The sequence below is a fragment of the Bos indicus x Bos taurus genome, chromosome 25 (assembly GCF_003369695.1).
Source record: "Bos indicus x Bos taurus breed Angus x Brahman F1 hybrid chromosome 25, Bos_hybrid_MaternalHap_v2.0, whole genome shotgun sequence".
Lineage (NCBI taxonomy): Eukaryota > Metazoa > Chordata > Mammalia > Artiodactyla > Bovidae > Bos > Bos indicus x Bos taurus.
This window is the reverse complement of record NC_040100.1, coordinates 4,434,211-4,456,080: the sequence shown is the minus strand read 5'-3', so window position 1 is coordinate 4,456,080 and position 21,870 is coordinate 4,434,211. Positions and strand designations below refer to the sequence as shown.

Below are 21,870 nucleotides of genomic sequence, written 5' to 3'. Positions count from 1 at the left end.
GATCGAACGTGAGTCCTCGGCACTGGAAGTCTGTCTTAACCACTGGATCAGGGAAGTCCCAGTGAGGTCCAATCTTAGTGATCGGTCTAGTAGCCAGGTGAGGCTTTGGGGCAGATCCTGGAGAGCGCATGGTCTTGTGGGGTACCTGCCTCCTTCGAGGCTTCTGCGTGGTCTTCAGGTCGTGGGGGTGGGATGGGAGCGGGCCTCTTCTACAGGCCCCAGAGCTTCAGATGAGTCTGAGGTTCTACCACTTAGGTTTTCATCCTTAGTCTCAGGGTCCCACCTCTTCCTTATCAGAGCCCTGACTGTGGTGTTGGCGAGTAACCATGACTAAGAAGTTGACCATTTCTAAAGTTCAGCTCCTTTTTAAAAAAATTATTTTTAATGTATTTATGGCTGTGCTGGGTCTTCGTTGCTGTGTGAAGGCTTTCTCTAGTTGTGGCGAGCAGGGGCTACTTTCTGGTTGCGGTGCTCCGGCTTCTCACCGTGGTGGCTTCTCTTGTTGCCGAGCACAGGCTCTAGAGCACGGGCCTCAGTAGCTGTGGAAACACCGGCTTAGTTGCCCCGCAGCACATGGAGTCTTCCGGGCCAGGGATCAAACCCACGTGCCCTGTTCTGGCAGGCGGATACTCAACCACTGGACCACCAGGGAAGTCCCAAAGTTTTAGCTCCTTTTCTGTGAGCCTGAGCCTGGTCCTCAGAACTCTCTGCCCTCTGACTGCAGGTGACTGCTGCTTAACAGGCTGCTAAGCAGATCCTTCTGGCTTTGCTGTATATTGGTTAAGAGAGTGCCTAGAGGCAGTTGTTTTGCCTCTTTCAAGCATCAGTAGCCACCTAATTTCTGTTTTAAAAAATTTCCCCCACGTCCTCAAACACCAGAGAGATTGAATAAGCCAATGCACCCCCATCTACCACTCTCCCATCCACCTCCCCCAAGATAATGGTCATCACACAGCTGTCAGCATCCTAGTAAGCACCTGAAATCCTATCCTTAGACTCTGCTTCTTAGGACCACACCGGGTACCAACTCTTTTAAGCTGAGCCACGGAGAAGCAGGGCTTGAGACAATTCCAGTGCCTGCATTTCATGGAGGGGGAGTGTTTGGGGAGAAAGGGAATGGAGGAAGGACGGTCAGGAAAAGGAGTTAAGTAAGGATGCAGTCTCAGGGAGATGAGCTTGCTTCTGATTTCATTGGCTCTGGAATGTCAACTGTATCCTAAGGTTGGTCACTGTTTGAGGCAAGGTCTTTCTGAACCCTACATCAAGTGAGCCACTGGCCTAGGCTAAAAGGGGGAGGTATGTGGGCTTAACTTGCCCACGAGACAGCCCCGCATCAGCCAAGAACAGCTGTCAGAACTGGGTAACTCTGCGTTCTTAGCGGCCAACACACAGAGCAGCTGGGAGTGGTCGGGCAATAACAGCACCCACCACAGGCTCCTTCGGTATCTAGAGGCCCTTGGAAAACCTAATTTATTCCTTTGAGACACTTTTTGCTCTTTGATCACGTGATCACCTGGACTGGGAGGCGGAGCACTTGGTGTCACTTTCTGTGCGTGCGCTCAGTCGTGTCCAGCTCTTTGCGACCCCATGGACTGTAGCCCACCAGGCTCCTCTGTCCATGGGATTCTCCAGGCAAGAATACTGGAGTGGGCTGCCATTTCCTACTCCAGGGGATCTTCCCGATGCAGGGATGGAACTCAGGTCTCCTGCACTGGCAGGCAGAGTTTTTAACCACTGAGCAACCTCGGAAGCCCCTGGTGTCAGTTTACCTCTGGCGTAAAGACAGCATTGGTCAAGAAACTAGCTAAGTAATTTGTGTAGGTCCCACAGCTTGTAAGAACAGAGGCAGAGTGAAATTTCCTTCCAGCAGCATTCACTTTGGGTTGAACTCTGGTCTGGAGGAAAATGAGTTTCTGTGGCAAAAGCCAAAGACCTGGCTGTTTGAAGGCAGGGGCTTCCTAACATCCTTTGTCAACCTCTGCACTTACATCATAGGTTTGCTACAGTAAGTGGCCCTGAAGTTCTTTAGAGGAGTAGGGCCTCTCTGTTTGTTTTCAAGGCATAGAGGAAGGAGGAGGTAGGAGAAGGCCATGGGACAACCCCGCATCTCAAAAAAATTCTGTTCTAGAGAATGCCAAGGGATTAAAAAAAAAAAAAAAATCCCTGGGGCGAGAGAGGATGAGATGGTTGGATGGCATCACTGACTCAATGAACATGAGTTTGAGCAAACTCCTGGAGATAGTGAAGGACAGGGAAGCCTAGCATGCTGCAGTCCATGGGGTCACAAAAAGTCAGACATGACCGAACGACTGAACAACAATTCTACTATATTAAGAGGCTGGTGGCAGGGGCAGTTTGTCAATAGGATGTGAAATGGAAGATGAAATCAGCAGCCAGACTTCTCATGTGGCTTCCAAAGAAAGCATTTTGAAATAATCACAAAGCTCAGGTGACAGGCACTTGACTCCTTAATTCCTTTTCCTTCTGTATTTAATCACCTGAAAGTCATCTGGAAAAGGCAAGCAAATTACTGGCTCCATCCCTATGGCTGGTCTGTTCTTACAAATCTCTTAATAGTGTTGCCAGGACCATGCAGGTGAAATTTCATAAGCATTCTTCATCAGGAAGTAAATTGTGGTGTTAATCCCCAAGTAAAGTTGCTCAATCCTCTCCGGCTCTTTGCAACCCATTAGACTGTAGCCCAGCAGGCTCCTCCGTCCATGGGATTTTCCACGCAAGAATACTGGAGTGGGTTGCCATTTCTTTCTCCAGGGGATCTTCCCAAACAGGGATCGAACCCGGGTCTCCGGCATTGCAGGCGGATTCTTTACCGTCTGAGCCACCAGAAAGATCTTTAATCCCCAAAGTGGGTCCTGAATTTTGGAGGCTTGAAATTCACTTTTTCCTTTCTTGTTTCCTCAAACTTCAGTGTTCTGATTCCAAATGCACAGCTGATCACTTGAGTGACTTCTTTCTTAACAGTAAAATTAGAGCTACTTAGATATAGGGGGAGCAGTAAGATTCTGAAGGGCGGGGGTGGGGGAGGGGCGCTAATGGAAGAAGAGGCATGGAGCGGGATGTTTGTAGGCAGTTTCGGCTGGGCCCTAAGAGCAAAGGGAACTGGAGGCCTTCCGTGCCAGGAAGAGCAGACTTTTCTGTGGGTCAAGAAAGTAGCTAAAGGCTCTTAGGAAGGGAGCGACATCTGACCTGTGTTTTTTTAAAAAGAGGATCCGGGCCACAAGTGTGAAGGTTGAAAGTGGACAGCAGAGTGACTGGAAGGAAGCGAGCGGCCAGGCTAGGAAGGGACGAGAGTCCCCCTGGGTAGGTTCAGGTGGAAGTGACTTGATGTAGTAGGGTCGGGAGAAGGAGAGAGACAGAGGAAGCACTCAAGTTAGTGCAGTAGAGGGCCGCGTCTGCTCATCAAAGCAGGGAACCACACGGGGAGGAGCAGGCTGGTGGTGGTGGAAGGCAGATGCCACAATCAATTCTGTTCTCTGCTCGGCCTCGCGGTGGAGACATCCAATAAGCGGCTGGATCTGGCCCTCAGGAACAAGAGCCGGTCTAGCTGCCCCCACAGAAGGCGCTCGGCTCGGAGCTGAGATGATCCCGTGGCGGGATGGGTCGGGCCGGGGTGGTGGTTGGGGGTCTGCCTCTTCTGGAGCCCGGGTGGAAAATTCTCCGCTTGCAGGAACACGGCTGGAGAAGTCCGAAGGTCCCCCGCTGGCTCCTGCGTCCTTAAATGCCGGGTCGCTAGGCTGAGGAGAATCTCTCCCGGAGCCCTGCCGTTTTAGGGTGGGGGGAACCCAGGTGTCCCCGCGTGGTCGCGTCCCCCCGGCGCGGGCCAGACAGGGCACACGCCGGGCTGAGGCGGGGGGCGCTCTCGGGCCTCACCTCCCGCCCTGCAGCCGCTGGGGAAGGACCTCAGCGCACCCGCGCCGCGCGCGCAGCCCGGCGCCGCCAATCAGCGCGTCGCTCCCGCGGCCGCCCCGGCGCTCCAGTGACGCGCGCGCCAGCCCGCGCCCGCGGCGCTTTGGGCGACGGCCCCTCCCACGCCCGCCCGGCCCGTTAGCTGCGCGCCGCGCCTCTTGTGCGACGGCCCCTGGGCGGCGGCGGCGGCGGCGCGTGCGGGGCGCGGCCTTGGCGCGCCCCCTGGCGGCCCGGCGGGGCGCTGCGGGCGCGGCGCTGACCCGGAGGCGGCGGCGGCGGTGCCCGGATGGAGGCACGTCATTGTCCCCCGCCGGGCGGCTGGGCTGTGTGCGGCGGCGGCGGCGGCGGCGGCCGAGGGGGATGGAGCGAGCGCCGAGCCGGGTCAGGTAAGCTCCCGCCTCCTCCCCGCCCGCCGCCGGCCGGCGTGGGGCCCGCGGATCGCCCGGCTCGCCCCGGCCGCCGCCGGCCGGGCCGCCTCTCAGCCGGCGCGGCCCGCCGGGGGGCTGGCGCGGCCCCTCGCCCGCCGGCCCCGCTCCGCAGCGGGCCGGGCCGCCCGGGACCCCGCCGCGCGGGTGGCAGCGCCGCCGCCGCCGGCCGGCCGGGGCCAGGCCCGCCGGGGAGGGGGGCGGCGGCCGCGGCGCCGCGGGAGCCGGGCTGCGCGGGGGAGGCCGGGCTGCCCCCCGGTTGCCATGGACACTGCCCTCCCGGCGCCCCCGCCCGGCCCAGCCCGCCCCCTCAGGCCGTGGGCCGGGTCCGGGGTGGCCGGGCCGGCACCGGTCTGTCCCGGGTGGGCGTGTGCCGGGCGCCGGCCGCGGAGCCCCCCCCACCCCGCGTGGCTGCCACCTCCCGCCCCCCTCCCTCCGCCCCGAGCGCCCCCCGGAGCCCCGGGCTCGCCTCCCTGGCCCCTTAGAGAGACAAACTTTCCCACCGGGTCGGCCCACCGCGCCAGCGCCGGTCCGCTCCGCCCTCGCGGGGCCGGCCACCTGGCCGGGTCCCCGCCGGGCGTCCCGAGTTGCGCACGCCGGCCGCCGGGCGGAGCAGGCACCCACTCGCGGGGAGAGGAGGGGGCCGGCCCGGCGTCGCGGTCCCCTTCCCTCCCCAAAAGCGCGTGTGCCGGGGTCCTAGTCTTTTATCTTCGGGGCAGGAAGAGCCAGCTTACCTGGAGAGGGGGTGGCGGGAGAGGGCAGTCAGATGTTTGAGAAGATTTGGCGGAACCCGAAGTTTTTACGGTCTTAGTACTTTAACCTCGCTTTATGATGAATGCACTCGAGATCGTTTTTGGTGAATAGCTCTTTTATTTTCCGGGAGGCCTATAAGGAGGGCTGACTTGTTGATGGGAAAAGCACGTTGGTTGGTTAAATAACACTCAAATAACAGGAAAACTGGTTGAGAAACTCTTTAGTTAGCACCTGTTTTTCAAAGTGAGCCCCACTGTTTTAGCTTCTTCCACGTGTTAGTGGAGTCTCAAATCTTAACTTGTATATTTGAAACACCATTCTCCTCTTTTGACTGTATTTATTCATTCAAAATGGATTGGTGATAATGAATCATCTGTCTCACTTGTTTGTATTTAGAGCCAGTTTCACTTTCTTTTCTGTGTCATTGAATTAAGTCTACGGAGTTTAGTTTATAGAAGTTTAAAGATAGTCGATGTGTTTATTTACAAGTAATTAAAATACAGGTTGTCTTTTTAAAGTATATGTTTGAAAATGGAAATACAGCTAGAAGGTGGATTACATTGTCAATATATTAAAAGCAGAATGTAACAGTTTCTTTTTGCATGTGTTGATATTATTACCACAATGTATGAGGAGAGCCATAATGTTTAGAGAGATGCTTATTTTTCTAAAAATGAAAAAGTAACATATATTCTATCCTCTAGTCACCACAAGGGAGAAGACATACCATAGGAGGGACAGCATTTTAAGACTTCCGAGTAAAACATTGTACTTAGAGCGAGTTACACTCAAAGGAAACACTTGTGAAGTCACCTTGTCTCATTCCTCCACACACCATCCAACCTTGATTCTTGTTACCCAATTTTTTTCAAACATGCTTTTGTAATTTTTTTTATCTGTCATCAGAAGATGTTGAGAGAAGTTTAAACTGTTCATTGAAGTAGTTGCTTAAAAGTCCTGAGATTATAGTAGTAATGTTTAAAAGCTTTACTGAGAGTAAAGAACACATAATATCTGAATCCTACACAGCATAGTTTGGCTTCCAGAAAGGTTTCTCCGTAGCAGATGGAATTCAGTTTAATGCCTGATGGTTTCAGGGTAAGAATTCATTGGCTGAATACATATAATGAAGGAGAATGGATGGTTTGGGTTTTCCCAAGTTATAATGCTATTTGGTTGTCAATGACTGAGTTGTATGTTTTACCTTTTTTTTTTTTTAAGAGTTGTTCCCCCCACCCAAGAAAAAGGCAACTGCAGCAAGTAAAATGGTTTTATTAGGTCATTAGTGAATGATTGTCCTGAAAGGGATGTTCACCCCAGAAAATCAAGGTTTTTGCTCTTTAACATTATTGTAAATAAGCCTAGGTTAATTTGCTTCTTCCTTTTCTTCCTGCTCTACTCCTTCCTCTCTTGTTTTCTTAGTCTTGCTTCTTGTTTTGTAGTTTCTTTTGACTGTCATATGAGGAAAGTGTAATTTTTATTTGGATAATGTTGCTCCGGCTTTCTTCCTGAGTAAGGATCCTGTACTGTATTTTACTTATATTGACTTAACACTTCAATTCAGTTTTTCTTTTTGTTAAGATCTAATTAACATCTTTTCTATTTCTACGGAAGATCCCCAAATTTTTTCTTTAAGGTTGTACTTTTTAGAGAGGTGATAATCTTGCTTTCATGTAAAATCACAACAAAATCAAAGCTTAAAAAAAACCCTTGTTGTGAGTAGACAGTGCATCATAACATTTGTTAAAGTGTCATATGCATGGGATTTATTTCACCGTTTTGAATATTTTTTGAAACAAGTTTTAATTCTACGTCAGAGTCCTTAAGGATTAAATGAGATACTAATCAGTCACCTGCAGCCCGGTGCTAAGAGGAGACACTGGTTCCATTCTCTCTTCACCGCTCATTCGTCTGTTCAGCACGTGTGGGGAGAGCTTTCCCTGTGCCAGGTCAGGGTGTACAAACAGGAACATGAGGGAGAGGAGCAGGGCAGGCTCCCCCAGAAACCAGCAGGGGTGCCCCCCCCTCCGTGCTGGGGAGCTTCCAGGAGGGGTTCTCAGCGAGTCTTAGGGGAGGGGGCTGTCCAGGCAAGTGTCCCGGAGGAAATGCCTTCCAAAGGGAGCGAGGGAGTGTTCACTGGCTGGAGGTGGCAGGGTGGGAGAGACCTGGGGGAAGACCAGCCCGTGCAGAGCGGGAGCCAGCAGCTAGGAGAGGGCCACACGTGCCTGGGGAGGCTTCCTGGGGAGGCTTCTGGGGCTGGCAGAGCGGGTGCAGGGGTCGGGGAGCTGTGAGGGGGCGAGGCTCACCTGGAGGGTCACCTGCAAGGCAGTGGCCTGCTTGGGTTGGCCGCCGCTGGGCAGTCTTGGGGCATTCCTGGAGGGCTGTGCTCTGGGCCTTGGTGGAGCCCGAAGGAAGCCCAGCCAGGAATGTGGAGCCTGGTGCCTGTGCCCAGAGGTGACTAGTTTGGGTTAGGGTTGCCCCATTTCGTAGGCCCGGTGGATTCTGTCCAGTCTCTCGTAGGTCCTTACAAATATTAAGTTAGTGACTAACACAATGCCCAGCAGGTAAAGTGCTCAATTAACGGTGGTCCTAAGATTTTAGTAGGGTTCAGAGAGAAAATTATAGTGAAGTACTTTTATAACGTGTTTGTTTTCCCGTTTGATGTCAGAAATGCCTTAATGGGCTTCATTTTAAAAAGTCATGTATACCAAATAAATGAGCCTCTTCAGAAAATATGTTTCAAAAGTGAGACTTCCTATATTTTTTTTCTTATATTTTTTTAAAAAAGTAATATAGTTCAAACAATGTCATTTTGAACTTGAAGCTTAAAGTTAGGTTTTCTTTTCAGCTAGTTGAGCCTTTTCCCTGAGGAATTCTATATGAATTGAAAATTGAGCCAAAAGTATTAGTGCATTTCACATTCTAGGTTTAAGCAAAAGAGAGAAAAAGATACTTCGTGAATGTAGAGAATTGGAAATTGAGGTACTTGATTGTAAATCAAAATATTAGATTTTCAGAGGGCATGAAATAGAATGACACGATCTAATCAAATACTTCACTGTTGATGTTATGATGAAAAATTGTTGGCATCTGCAGATTAGCACAGTGGTAAATACCCCAAGAAAATTACTACAGAGCTAAAAAGATACTGTTGCTTTTATATTGGAGTGATTGATTGGAAAGTTAGCCGAACTGCTTTTAATTATTTTCAAAGATTTAATGGTAGAATAAGTAGATTACTTTTCTTGACCTTATGAAGCAAATGTATGCTTTTTGTGTTTTACAGAGTTGAACAATGACCATAGTTGACAAAGCTTCTGAATCTTCAGACCCATCAACCTATCAGAACCAGCCTGGCAGTTCTGAGGCTGTCTCACCTGGAGACATGGATGCAGGTTCTGCCAGCTGGGGTGCTGTGTCTTCGTTAAATGATGTTTCAAATCACACACTTTCTTTAGGACCAGTACCTGGTGCTGTAGTTTATTCAAGTTCATCTGTACCTGAAAAATCAAAACCATCACCACAAAAGGATCAAGGTATTACTTTTTAAAAGACGGAATCACCACAGGAAACTCCTGTATAAATACTGTCCATAAGTTGGTAGTTTCAGAGAGGGGCTTATTTTGCAAGATAAATTATTGCCACCTGAGTGGCCAGCAGAGTTACGTTATTTGACGGGCTTCATTTTCCTCTGCTTCTGCTTCATGATTAACATACGTATCATAACAGGGTAAGATTATTTTTAGTTACTATTAATTTCTTTAATTATCCTAATTTTTTGAAGGATAAACTTTATTCTGGTGAGAATCGAGATGGACAAGCGTTTTGTTAACTTGTCAATTAACTACCGTGCCCTAAGTAAATGTCTGCCTCTTAAAAATTTAAAAACAGTTGACTTTTGACAAGTGTGCTCTGCCCAACATTATTTTCAATTTTTCCTTTGTTTTTTTTCCCAGTTAAAGTCATCTGTAGTCATAAAGCTCTTTGAAAGAGAGCAGATCACGTAAATATTACATTATGTATCAAACCATATAAATGTGGTTACATGTGTTAAAACTCATCCAGATAAGTAAGATGTGGACACTTTAGCTGGCACTCCTAAAACTTGGGGATTTGATAGCTTTGAAGTTGTAAGAAAAGATTGATTCCCATTCAGGACATTGTTCACGGAGGATGGCTTGGCCCTCGGATTGTTTGAGTCCTCTTGGTACATGTGATGCTGTGATGTGGGCTGGGGGGTGCGATTTGCTGAAGGTGTTTGGTGGGGACTTTGTCTCACAGAACAGTTTTCCTGACTGGTGTCCAGAGAGGTTTAGAGACCTTTATAAGCAGGACTCTGCCACAGGACATCTTCTCGCAGACCCAGCCTCCTCTCGCCTTGCTGGGGCCCCTCTCTCCCTCAGGACTGACTTGGTGTCGCCCCACCCAGCCCTTTTTTGGGGCCCTTGCCACACGTTTTCAAGGCTCATGTCTCTGTTCCTAATTTGGCTCTCCCTTCTTCCCGAAGCTGAAGCCTGCCTTTTTGCGTGCTTGAAATGCTCAGTATCGCTGCTGCAGGCCGAGAACCATCTAGCGTGCGTCTTGGTCTTTGGTGGCACTGAGGAACCGGCAGACTTCTGAAGGAGCGCTCTGGCTGTGGATGATTTTGGCCTCTCCTAAATAAGTTGTGTTTGAGCTGCACCTGAGTTTTATTAGCATAGTTGTCAATTCGCCATTTGAGCCTTAAAAGTATTTTTTAAAATTGTTCGTGTAGTATCTTTACGAGTATGTTACCCTGGTGCCTGAAATCCCACTTCCTTTCTGGTAAAGCTGGGATGATGTCACTACCAGCCTCTAGAATCGAGACTGACCGTCAGCGAGTGAGGACTCGGTGAGACGGGAGGGCGGCGGCACTGGCGGGCCGGGTGGTCCGCGCCCGCCGCAGGTGTCACCGCGTCGCCTTCCCTGCCCTTGCTGCTGTGGTGGTGTTGATTTAAGTAGACATAAAAGAGGATAACTGTAATGAACTCTCAGGCGCCCTTCAGTCAGCGTTGTTTATCGACTCCTGGCCACTCATACCTCCACCCACTTAACTCCTCTCCTCACTTCCCAACCGTTTAAAGCAAATCTAAGAATTTCTATTTCATCTGTAAATATTTTAATGTGTTTATCTAAATCATTCTTTTCTGAAAATTAGAATGTTTTCCTGTGAAAAGTCCAGTCAATATTAAGATGTCCCCGGTCGTCATAGAATGGTTTTTAACGGTTGGTCATTGAAACCAACTTCCAAACAAGGTCTACCCTTTGCATTTGGTGAAAGTCTTTTTTTACGTTTTTTAAAATGTGTTAAATACTGTCCCGCCTCCCACGCACACACTGTTGTCCTTGAAATTTATTTATCAGAAAAACCCAATCGTTTAGAATTTCCCGCATTCTGGGCTTTCTTTTAAAATGTCCCTTTCTCCCCTGCGTTTCTGGTTAGCTGGTCATAAGAATCTTGGTCAGATTCAGGTGTGACTTGTTGTTATTTATTTAGCTTGAGAAATGTACAAAGCTTCCGTTTTAAATGTTTATTTTTCTAGCCCTAGGTGATGGCATTGCTCCTCCACAAAAAGTTCTCTTCCCATCTGAGAAGATCTGTCTTAAGTGGCAGCAGACTCACAGAGTAGGAGCTGGGCTCCAGAACTTGGGCAATACCTGTTTTGCAAACGCAGCACTGCAGTGTCTAACTTACACGCCGCCTCTCGCCAACTACATGCTATCACACGAGCACTCCAAGACATGTAAGTGTCCTGTGTCACGCTACGCGTGTGGTGATGGGGTATGCTAACCTACTTGCATTTTTTTCTCTGAAATGAAAGTGAAGAATTAAGTCAAGAATTTGGTCATCACTAAGTTGGTTTCTTTTAGAAACCACAGAGGAAGACTCAAAGGTTTGCATTCGGGTTGCATGAAAAACATTTTGCGTGTAATTTAGTCTGTGGAATTATTTAAAAAGAAACGTGTTTTTTTTTCGGCATTTGGCGTTTCTGAATACACTGCTGACTTTCTACACTTGCTAAAAATCGTGCCATAAATATCTACTGCCAACAGCTTGGGACAAGAAGAGTTGAGTCCTGCCTCTCCTGGCGTCCATCCTGTGTCGAAGGCTTGATTCATTTACAGGCTTTAGGCATAAGAGGCCGGAGAAGGCAATGGCACTCCACTCCAGTACTCTTGCCTGGAAAATGCCATGGATGGAGGAGTCTGGTGGGCTGCAGTCCATGGGGTCGCTGAGGGTCGGAAACGACTGAGCAACTTCCCTTTCACTTTTCACTTTCATGCATTGGAGAAGGAAATGGCAACCCACTCCAGTGTTCTTGCCTGGAGAATCCCAGGGACGGGGGAGCCTGGTGGGCTGCCGTCTGTGGGGTCGCACAGAGTCAGACACGACTGAAGCGACTTAGCAGCAGGCATAAGAGGAGCCTCTGGTCACAGCTCCTAATGCCTGGAAATTTGTGCAGGACTTTCCCTTTGGTGTGTGAGCTCAGTTTCCAACCTAGAGGGCAGAAAATTCGTTAAAACATGTAACGTCTTTAAAAGCATGTTATGTCTTTCAAAGAGCATGTTTTACTTTAACTGGGGGAGAGTCAACTCAGTGGTCAACTAGTGCAATTCAGAATTTAGAATGTATCCGTTTTTGTTGAGGTTTTGAACTTGTACATGTAGTATTATAAACGCCCTTCATCTTTTATAAATAAAACTCCCTGTTCTTTGGTCTACATTAATGTGTATGTGAATATTCAGGTGCCAGGCCTTCATTATTGGGGTGAAAAAAAAAAGCCCTTAATTTCTTTCTGAGTAGTTCTTTACTTTTTTGTGTGTGTGGCTTGTGGGATCTTAGTTCTCCCACCAGGGATTGAACCCGGGCTCTTGGGAGTGAAAGTGCTGAGTCCTAACAGCTGAACCACGAGGAAATTCCCGAATAGTCCTTTACTTGATGGAGAATTTAGACGCATTCTTCTAAAACTTTTTCCCCCGCAAAGAGCAAAATAATGGCTGTGTAAAGAATTTGGAAAGTACAGAAAATTTTAAAGTAACCAAAGGAAAATCACTGAGACTGTCGACCACCAAGAGGTGTTTGCTCTCCATGGGGTTCAGATTACAGAACGAAGGTCTCTTTGCCCTCATTTTTTCCTTTTCCCAGTCCATAGTTGATCATTATGTTAATATATAATAATTGACATAACACAGACAGCTTTCTGATCATTTTTGCACTTAATAAAACGGGGGTGTGAATGAGAGTCCCGCACTGGCACCTGGACCTCGAGAGAGAGGGATGGAGACAAAGATGCAGCTGCCTGGGGTTCCAGAGTCAGGTGCCCGTCCTTTACAGGCCATCGGTAGTTTTCCCTCGTTATCAATGAACAATAAACTGCATATACTTAAAATACACAGTCCGATGCATCTTGACGTTTGTGCGCGCCCATGAAGCGACTGCCACAATAATGAACTCTTTCATCGCCCCTGAAAGTCTCAGTGTGGCTTTGAAATCAGTCCTTCCAGCCCTTCCTGCCCCGCATCCCTTCCAGGCCATGCAGCCACTGATGGGCTTTCTGTTTTACTGCAGATGAGTTTGTATTTCCTAGAATGTCATATATGGGGGATTGCACAGTATTTTTGTTTATAACGCCTGGCTTTTTTCACTCAGCAGTTATTTCAGTATCATCCTGTGTTGCTGCTTGTATCGGTAGTCACTTTTTATTGCTGAGTAGTATTCCATTGTATGGATTAACGGACCCCAGTTTGTTTCTCCATTCACCTGTTGACGGACCTTTGGGTTATTTCCCTTGCGGGGCCATCACAAGTGAAGCTGCTGGGAGGTTTTCATAAGGACGTGTGTTCATTTCTTGCGAGTAAGCATCTAGGAGAGGAATGGTTTGGTCCCATAATATGGGTACGCTTGACTTTAAGATACTTACAAACTGGGAAGTGGATTATGAGATTTTACATTCCCACTAGCAGTGAATGCGGAGAAGGCAATGGCACCCCACTCCAGCACTCTTGCCTGAAAAATCCCATGGATGGAGGAGCCTGGTGGGCTGCAGTCCATGGGGTCGCAAAGAGTCAGACAAAACTGAGCGACTTCCCTTTCACTTTTCACTTTCATGCATTGGAGAAGGAAATGGCAACCCACTTCAGTGTTCTTGCCTGGAGAATCCCAGGGACCGGGGAGCCTGGTGGGCTGCCGTCTATGGGGTCCCACAGAGTTGGACACGACTGAAGCAACTTAGCAGCAGCAGTGAATGAGTTTCATTTGCGCAACATCTTCCCTGATCCTTGGTGTGGTCAGTCTTTCTGATCTTAGCAACTCTTAACAGGTGTGTAGTGTGATAGTCTCTTACCGTGGTTTGAATTTGCATTTCTGTAGTGAATAATGGTGTTGAACATCCCTCTATATGGTTCTTCAGCAGCTGTGTGTTTGCCTTGCCCAAGTGTTTGCTCCTGTCTTTGGCCTGATTTAAAATTGGGTAATTCTCTTCTTGTTGAATTTTGAGAGTTCTTTATATATTCTGGATAGAAGTCCTTTATCCAGTACATGATTTGCAAATGCTATTTCTCAAACTGGAGAAAATAGTCTCTTCACACTGTCTTTCAAATAACATGTTTTATTTACTTCAGCGTTTTTCTTTTTTTGTTGGTTGTGTGCTCAGTGTTGTATGTAAGAAATCTTTGCCTAACCAAAGGTCGCAAAGATTTCCTCTATTTTTTTTTTTTTTAGCAGTCTTATGCTTTTGGTTTTTATGTTTAGGTCAGTGATCCATTCTGAGTTAATTTTTGTCTGTGGTGTAGAGTTCATGTTTTTCAATATGGATATCCAGTTGTTCCAACGCTGTTTTTTCAAAAGATGGTCCTTTCTCCACTGAATTCTTTTTGTACCTTTGTCAAAAATCGATTGATTGTATCCATATGGATCTGTTTCTGACCTGTTTTGTTATACTGATCCACTTCTGTCTTGACTCCATAACACAGTGTCTTTTAAACAGATTCTTTCTTTTATTTATTATTTGCATTTTTGACTGCACTGGGTCTTCATTGCTGCACCAGCTTTCTCTCTTTGCAGCGAGTGGTGACTGCTGTCTCTTGGGGTGCGGGTGCTTCTCATGAGGTGGCTTCTCGTTGCCGAACACAGCTCGAGGGCCCTCGGGCTAAGTTGCCCCACAGCCTGAGAACAGCAGTGTCTGGTTACTGTGTATTTAAAAGTTTCGAAACTAGGTAGCTTTTCCAACTTTGCTCTCCTTTTTCAAAGCTGTTTTGGCCATTCTTGGTCTTTTGCATTTCCAAATTAACTTTGAAATCGGTTTGTCAATTTCTACAAAAAAGCCTCCCGAGAGTTTGCCTGGGATTGTGTTGAATCTGTACATCAGTTTGAGATGTGCAGCATCTGAACAGTGTTGTCTTCTGACCCACAAGCACGGTGCGCATCTCTGTTTATTCAGGTTCCCTTTGGCTTTTCTTACACTGCTGCGTAGCTTTCAGTATACAAGTATAGTGTGCACATCTTAAAATCCGATTTATTGCCAAGTATTTCATATTTTTGAAAACTATTATAAATGATAATATATATTTTGACCTTCCAGTTTTGATTGTTTATTGCTAGAACGTAGAAATGCAACTGACTCTTGTTTATTGATCTCGTATCCTACAAGTTTGCGAGCTCCTTAATTTTGTATTTATTATTATTATTTTTTAATACAGTTACCTGATTGGTTACCCATGTGATTGCTTAGAGGCATGTCATTCAGTTGCCAGATGTTTGGGGATTTTTCAGAAATTGTCCTGCTACTGATTACTAATTTAATTCCATTGTGGTCAGAGAAGATATTTTTATTGTTTGAATCCTTTGAAACTTGAGACTTGTTTTATGCACTAGAATGTGGTTTAGTTTGTTAAATATTCCTTGTGTACTTAATAAGGATGTGTATTCTGCACTGGTTGGAGTTTCTGTAAATGCTGATTATGTTTAGTTAGTTGATAATGTTGTTAGTTGATAGTCTTTTATGTCCTTACTGCTTTTCTGTCTACTTGTTCTGTCAAATTTTGAGAGAGATACATTGAAATAAAATACATGGAATAAAATTCTTATAAATAGCCTATAGTTCTTATTTTTTAATCCAGTCTTACAGTCTCTACCTTTTATTTTAGAGTGTAAATCATTTATATTTAATGAGAGTATTGATATGATTGGGTTTTTTATTTCCCATCTTGCTATTTGTCTTCTGTTTGTCCTGTATTCTTTGCTCCCTTTTTCATCTGTTTCTGCCTTCTTTGGAATGAGTGATTATGTGATATTTCCTCTGCTTTATTGGCGTATCTTCTCAACTTTGTTTTCTCTTTATAGTGGTTGCTTTAGGGTTTAACATATATCTTTAAGTTATCGCAGCTTCCTTTAAAATACAATTCCATTCCTCATGTTTTGTAAGGACTGTATGACAGTGTACTTTCGTGAGCTCTCCCTAGGCATTTGTGCTACTGTGGTCATACATTTTATTTTTGCTTATCTTGTTACCACATAGTATGTTGTGTTATTTTGCTTTAAATAAAAGTTGAAAGTTTTAAGAGGTTTGTTGAGGTTTCTTTACAAATCTTTTATATTTTCTTACTCTTACCATTTCCGCTGTTTTTAATTCCTCTGTGTAGATCCAGGTACCATCTGGAATTTTCTTATGCCTGGAGGAATTCTCTTAACTATTTTTGCTAATTTTTGCTTTGTTTTTTATTTTTGGTCCAAAATGTCTTTATTTTGCCTTTTTTGAAGTTAAGCTTTTTATTTTGAGGTAAGTTTGGATTTCCATACAGTTGTAAGAAATCACACAGAGACATCTTGTGTACCTTTTCCCAGTTTCCCCGAGTGGTGAAACTGCAGTTCAGTCTTGCAACCAGGATATTAATACTGATACAGTCAAGGTATGGAACATTGCTGTTCCTAAGGAAATGTTTCCCTTTTATAGCCAAGCCCACTTCCCTCAAGGCCCTACATCCTCCTTAATCCCTGGCAACCACTGGTTTTCAGTTATGTTACTTTGTTATTTCAAGAATGTTGCATCTATTGAGTTATGTAATAGGGAATTGGCTCCTTCACTTAAGCCTACGTCTTTGTATATTTCTTCACTTTGTTGTGTACATCAGTAATTTGTTCCTTTTTGTTGCTGAGTCGTACTCCACGGTATGGATGAACCACAATTTGTTTAACCATTCGTCCACTAAAGGACGTCTGCGTTGTTTCTAGTTTTGGATATTATGAATAGAGCTGCTGTAAACATTACTGTGTAGAGCATATGTGTGATCACAAGTCTTTATTTCTCTGGAATAAGTGCCCAGACTGCTGTTGCTGGGTCACGAGGTAGTTGCATATTTGGTTTTATAAGGAATTGCCTACTTGTTTCTTAGACGGCTGACCATTTTGCATTTCTGCCATCAATGTATGAAGAGTTCCAATTGCTCTTCATTGCTGCCAACATTTGATGTAGTCACTGTTTTTCATTTTAGCCATACTTTAATTATGCATACAATGATATCTCATTGTGGTTTGAATTCGGATTTCCTTAATGCCTCAAGGTCTTGAACTCCTCTCCGTGTGTTTATCATCTGTATATCCTCTTTGGTGAGATGTCTTTCTGTGTCTTTTGTTCGTTTTCAGTTGTGTTCTTTTGTTCTTATCTTATTGTTTTCTTCTTTGTGTATTCTAGATAGTAGGTCTTCTGGGTATGTATTTCCAACATTTCCTGCCAGTTTGAAGCTTGTCTTTTTATCCCCTTACCCTTAGCAGGATCTGTCACAGAACAAAAGGTTTAAATATTGGTGAAGGTGAGTTTTTCCTTTTATGGATTGTGTTTTTGCTGTCGAGTATAAGATCTCTTTGCATAGCCCTTGACCCTAAAGGTTTTCCCGTTTTTTTTTTTTTTTTTTTTTTTGTGAAAAGTTTTATAGTTTTATATTTTACGTTTAAATATATGATCCTTTTTATTTCAGTTTGTTCTTTTGTTTGTATGTTTGTGGACGTTCAGTTGCTCTACCACCGTTTGTTGAGAAGGCTAGCTTTCCTTCACTGAAGAGCTTTCATACTTTTGTGAAGTCACTTGGGTGTGGGTCTGTCTCTGGGCCCCCTGTTCTGTTGTTAGTATCTGACCCTCAGTATGGTCTTTTGTTATTGTGGCTGTGCAGTAAATCTTGACATCAGATAGAGTGATTCCATCCACTTACTCTTTTTCAAAATTGTTTTTCTCTGTTCTAGTTCCCTTGTTTATCTATATAAATTATTCAATAATCTTGATTGTATTTACAAAATAACTTACTGGGATTTTGATAGGAATTTTTTTAAACCTATATCTCAGTTTGGGGAGAATTGACATCTTTATTGTGCTGACATTTCCAATCTGTGGATGTGGAGTGTCTCTCCATTTATTTAGATCTCTAAGTAACACTGTGTTACTTAGTTAATCAGTGTTAATCAGTGTTGCATTAGCGATCAGTCACTCAGTCGTGTCCGACTCTTTGCGACCCCATGAATCGCAGCACACCAGGCCTCCCTGTCCATCACCAACTCCCGGAGTTCACTCAGACTCACGTCCATCGAGTCAGTGATGCCATCCAGCCATCTCATCCTCTGTCATCCCCTTCTCCTCCTGCCCCCAATCCCTCCCAGCATCAGAATCTTTTCCAGTGAGTCAACTCTTCGCATGAGGTGGCCCCAAAGTACTGGAGTTTCAGCTTTAGCGTCATTCCTTCCAAAGAAATCCCAGGGCTGATCTCCTTCAGAATGGACTGGTTGGATCTCCTTGCAGTCCAAGGGACTCTGAAGAGTCTTCTCCAACACCACAGTTCAAAAGCATCAATTCTTCGGCGCTTAGCCTTCTTCACAGTCTGACTCTCACATCCATACATGACCACAGGAAAAACCATAGCCTTGACTAGACAGACCTTTGTTGGCAAAGTAATGTCTCTGCTTTTCAATATGCTATCTAGGTTGGTCATAACTTTCCTTCCAAGGAGTAAGCGCCTTTTACTTTCATAGCTGCAGTCACCATCTGCAGTGATTTTGGAGCCCAGAAAAATAAAGTCTGACACTGTTTCCACTCTTTCCCCATCTATTTCCCATGAAGTGAAGGGACCGGATGCCATGACCTTTGTTTTCTGAATGTTGAGCTTTAAGCCAACTTTTTCACTCTCCACTTTCACTTTCATCAAGAGGCTTTTTAGTTCCTCTTCACTTTCTGCCATAAGGGTGGTATCATCTGCATATCTGAGGTTATTGATATTTCTCCCAGCAATCTGGATTCCAGCTTGTGTTTCTTCCAGTCCAGCGTTTCTCATAATGTACTCTGCATAGAAGTTAAATAAGCAGGGTGACAATATACAGGCTTGATGAACTCCTTTTCCTATTTGGAACCAGTCTATTGTTCCACGTCCAGTTCTAACTGTTGCTTCCTGACCTGCATACAAATTTGTCAAGAGGCAGATCAGGTGGTCTGGTATTCCCATCCATAGAAGAATTTTCCACAGTTTATTGTGATCCACACAGTCAAAGGCTTTGGCATAGTCAATAAAGCAGAAATAGATGTTTTTCTGGAACTTTCTTGCTTTTTCCATGATCCAGTGGATGTTGGCAATTTGATCTCTGGTTCCTCTGCCTTTTCTAAAACCAGCTTGAACGTCAGGAAGTTCATGGTTCACATATTGCTGAAGCCTGGCTTGGAGAATTTTGAGCATTACTTTACTAGTGTGTGAGATGAGTGCAATTGTGCGGTCGTTTGAGCATTCTTTGGCATTGCCTTTCTTTGGGATTGGAATGAAAACTGACCTTTTCCAGTCCTGTGCCCACTGCTGAGTTTTCCAAATTTGCTGGCGTATTGAGTGCAGCACTTTCACAGCATCATCTTTCAGGATTTGAAATAGCTCAACTGGAATTCCATCACCTCCACTAGCTTTGTTCGTAGTGATGCTTTCTAAGGCCCACTTGATAGGCAGTGTTGCATAGTTATCAGCATATTTTGTTTTGTTAGTTATACATCTAATTCTTTTATTTTTTGAGGAATCAGAGGCATCGTTATATTTTTAATTTTGGTGTTCATGTGTTTATTGCTGGCATATAAAAATACATTTCATTTTTGTAAATTTTTATATACTGACTTTGCTGACTTCACTTAACAGTTCTAGGCTTTTTTTTTTTTTTTTTTTGGTGGAGTCCTTGTATTTTTCTATCTAGAGAATCATGCCATGTGTAAATAGGGGCATTTTTAATTACTTTTTACTGATCTGTATCCTTTTTTCCCTTTTCTTGCCGTATTTCACTGGCTAGAACTTCTAGCACTGTGTTGAAATAGTGATCAGAGGTGACATCCTTGCCTGATTTCTGATCTTAGGGGAAGAGCATTCAGTTTGATATTAGCTGTAGGTTTTTGATGTATCCTGTTTATCAAGTCAGGGAAGTTCTTCTCTGTTTCCTTTTTTCCCCCTGTTTTAAAAAGTTCCTGCTTTTTATCATGAAATAGTGTTGATTTTTGTCAATAGCTTTTTCTGTATCAAATTGATATGATCATGTGAATTTCTTCTTTTCCTTATTATGGTAGAATATTCTGGTAGATTTTCCAATATTGAGTCAGCTTTGTATTTCAGGAATAAACTACATTTGGTCATGATGTTTAATGATTTTTATATTTTGCTGAATTTGTATTAAGGGTTGTTACATCTGTTCATGAGATGTATCGGTCTGTAATCTTTTGTTTTTATACCACCTTTGTTTGGTTTTGGTATTAGGATAATACTAGCTTTATAAGATGGGCTCGATAAAGGACAGAAATGGTATGGACCTAACAGAAGCAGAAGATATTAAGAAGAGGTGGCAAGAATACACAGAAGAGCTGTACAAAAAAGATCTTCACGACCCAGATAATCACGATGGTATGATCACTTACCTAGAGCCAGACATCCTGGAATGTGAAGTCAAGTGGGCCTTAGAAAGCATCACTACGAACAAAGCTAGTGGAGGTGATGAAATTCCAGTTGAGCTATTTCAAATCCTGAAAGATGATGCTGTGAAAATGCTGCACTCAATATGCCAGCAAATTTGGAAAACTCAGCAGTGGGCACAGGACTGGAAAAGGTCAGTTTTCATTCCAATCCCAAAGAAAGGCAATGCCAAAGAATGCTCAAACGACCGCACAATTGCACTCATCTCACACACTAGTAAAGTAATGCTCAAAATTCTCCAAGCCAGGCTTCAGCAATATGTGAACCGTGAACTTCCTGATGTTCAAGCTGGTTTTAGGAAAGGCATAGAAACCAGAGATCAAATTGCCGACATCCACTGGATCATGGAAAAAGCGAGAGAGTTCCAGAAAAATATCTATTTCTGCTTTATTGACTATGCCAAAGCCTTTGACTGTGTGGATCACAATAAACTGTGGAAAATTCTTCTATGGATGGGAATACCAGACCACCTGACCTGCCTCTTGAGAAACCTGTATGCAGGTCAGGAAGCAACAGTTAGAACTGGACATGGAACAACAGACTGGTTCCAAATAGGAAAAGGAGTACATCAAGGCTGTATATTGTCACCCTGCTTATTTAACTTCTATGCAGAGTACATCATGAGAAACGCTGGACTGGAAGAAGCACAAGCTGGAATCAAGATTGCCAGGAGAAATATCAATAACGTGAGATATGCAGATGACACCACCCTTATGGCAGAAAGTGAAGAGGAACTAAAGAACCTCTTGATGAAAGTGAAAGTGGAGAGTGAAAAAGTTGGCTTAAAGCTCAACATTCAGAAAACGAAGATCATGGCATCCAGTCCCATCACTTCATGGGAAATAGATGGGGAAAGAGTGGAAACAGTGTCAGACTTTATTTTTCTGGGCTCCAAAATGACTGCAGATGGTGATTGCAGCCATGAAAGTAAAAGACGCCTACTCCTTGGAAGAATAGTTATGACCAACCTAGATAGCATATTGAAAAGCAGAGACATTACTTTGCCAACAAAGGTCTGTCTAGGCAAGGCTATGGTTTTTCCAGTGGTCGTGTATAGATGTTAGAGATGGACTGTGAAGAAAGCTGAGCTCCAAAGAATTGATGCTTTTGAACTGTGGTGTTGGAACAGACTCTTGAGAGTCCCTTGGACTGCAAGGAGATCCAACCAGTCCATTCTAAAGGAGACCAGTCCTGGGTGTTCATTGGAAGGACTGATGCTGAGGCTGAAACTCCAATACTTTGGCCACCTGATGCGAAGAGTTGACTCAATGGAAAAGACCCTGATGCTGGGAGGGATTGGGGGCAGGAGGAGAAGGGGACGACAGAGGATGAGATGGCTGGATGGCATCACCAACTCAATGGACGTGAGTCTGGGTGAACTCCGGGAGTTGGTGATGGACAGGGAGGCCTGGTGTGTTGCAATTCATGGTGTTGCAAAGAGTCGGACACTACTGAGCGACTGAACTGAACTGATCTTTATAAGATGTGTTTGGGATATGTTAACTGCTATTTTTTGGAAGAGATTGTATAGAATATTGATGTAAATTTTTATGTAAACATTTAGTGTAGGATCCATCCGTGAAAATATTTTGGCCTAGAGATTTCTTTTTTGGGGGAGTTTTAAAGTTGCAAATTTAATTTCCTTAGTAAGTATAGGGCTATTCAGATTATTTTATTTTCGATGGGTTATGGTAGTCCACTTTTTTGAGGAGTTGGTCCGTTTCTCTTAGGTTGTCAAATTTACACGTTTCAAGTTAATTACAGAATATATATATAT

The 21,870-nt window shown here is 44.8% G+C and overlaps 1 protein-coding gene across 1 annotated transcript in view; it reads left to right on the top strand.

The window, feature by feature from the left end:
• The first annotated feature begins 4,179 nt into the window (after positions 1–4,179).
• USP42 (ubiquitin specific peptidase 42) overlaps positions 4,180–21,870 on the top strand; it is a 43,156-nt gene continuing 25,465 nt past the window's right edge. The window contains exons 1-3 of the mRNA XM_027527493.1: positions 4,180–4,313; positions 8,392–8,641; positions 10,667–10,867. Coding sequence (XP_027383294.1) covers positions 8,401–8,641; positions 10,667–10,867 — 442 coding nt within the window. The 5' untranslated portion in view covers positions 4,180–4,313; positions 8,392–8,400. The remainder of the gene's footprint in view (positions 4,314–8,391; positions 8,642–10,666; positions 10,868–21,870) is intronic.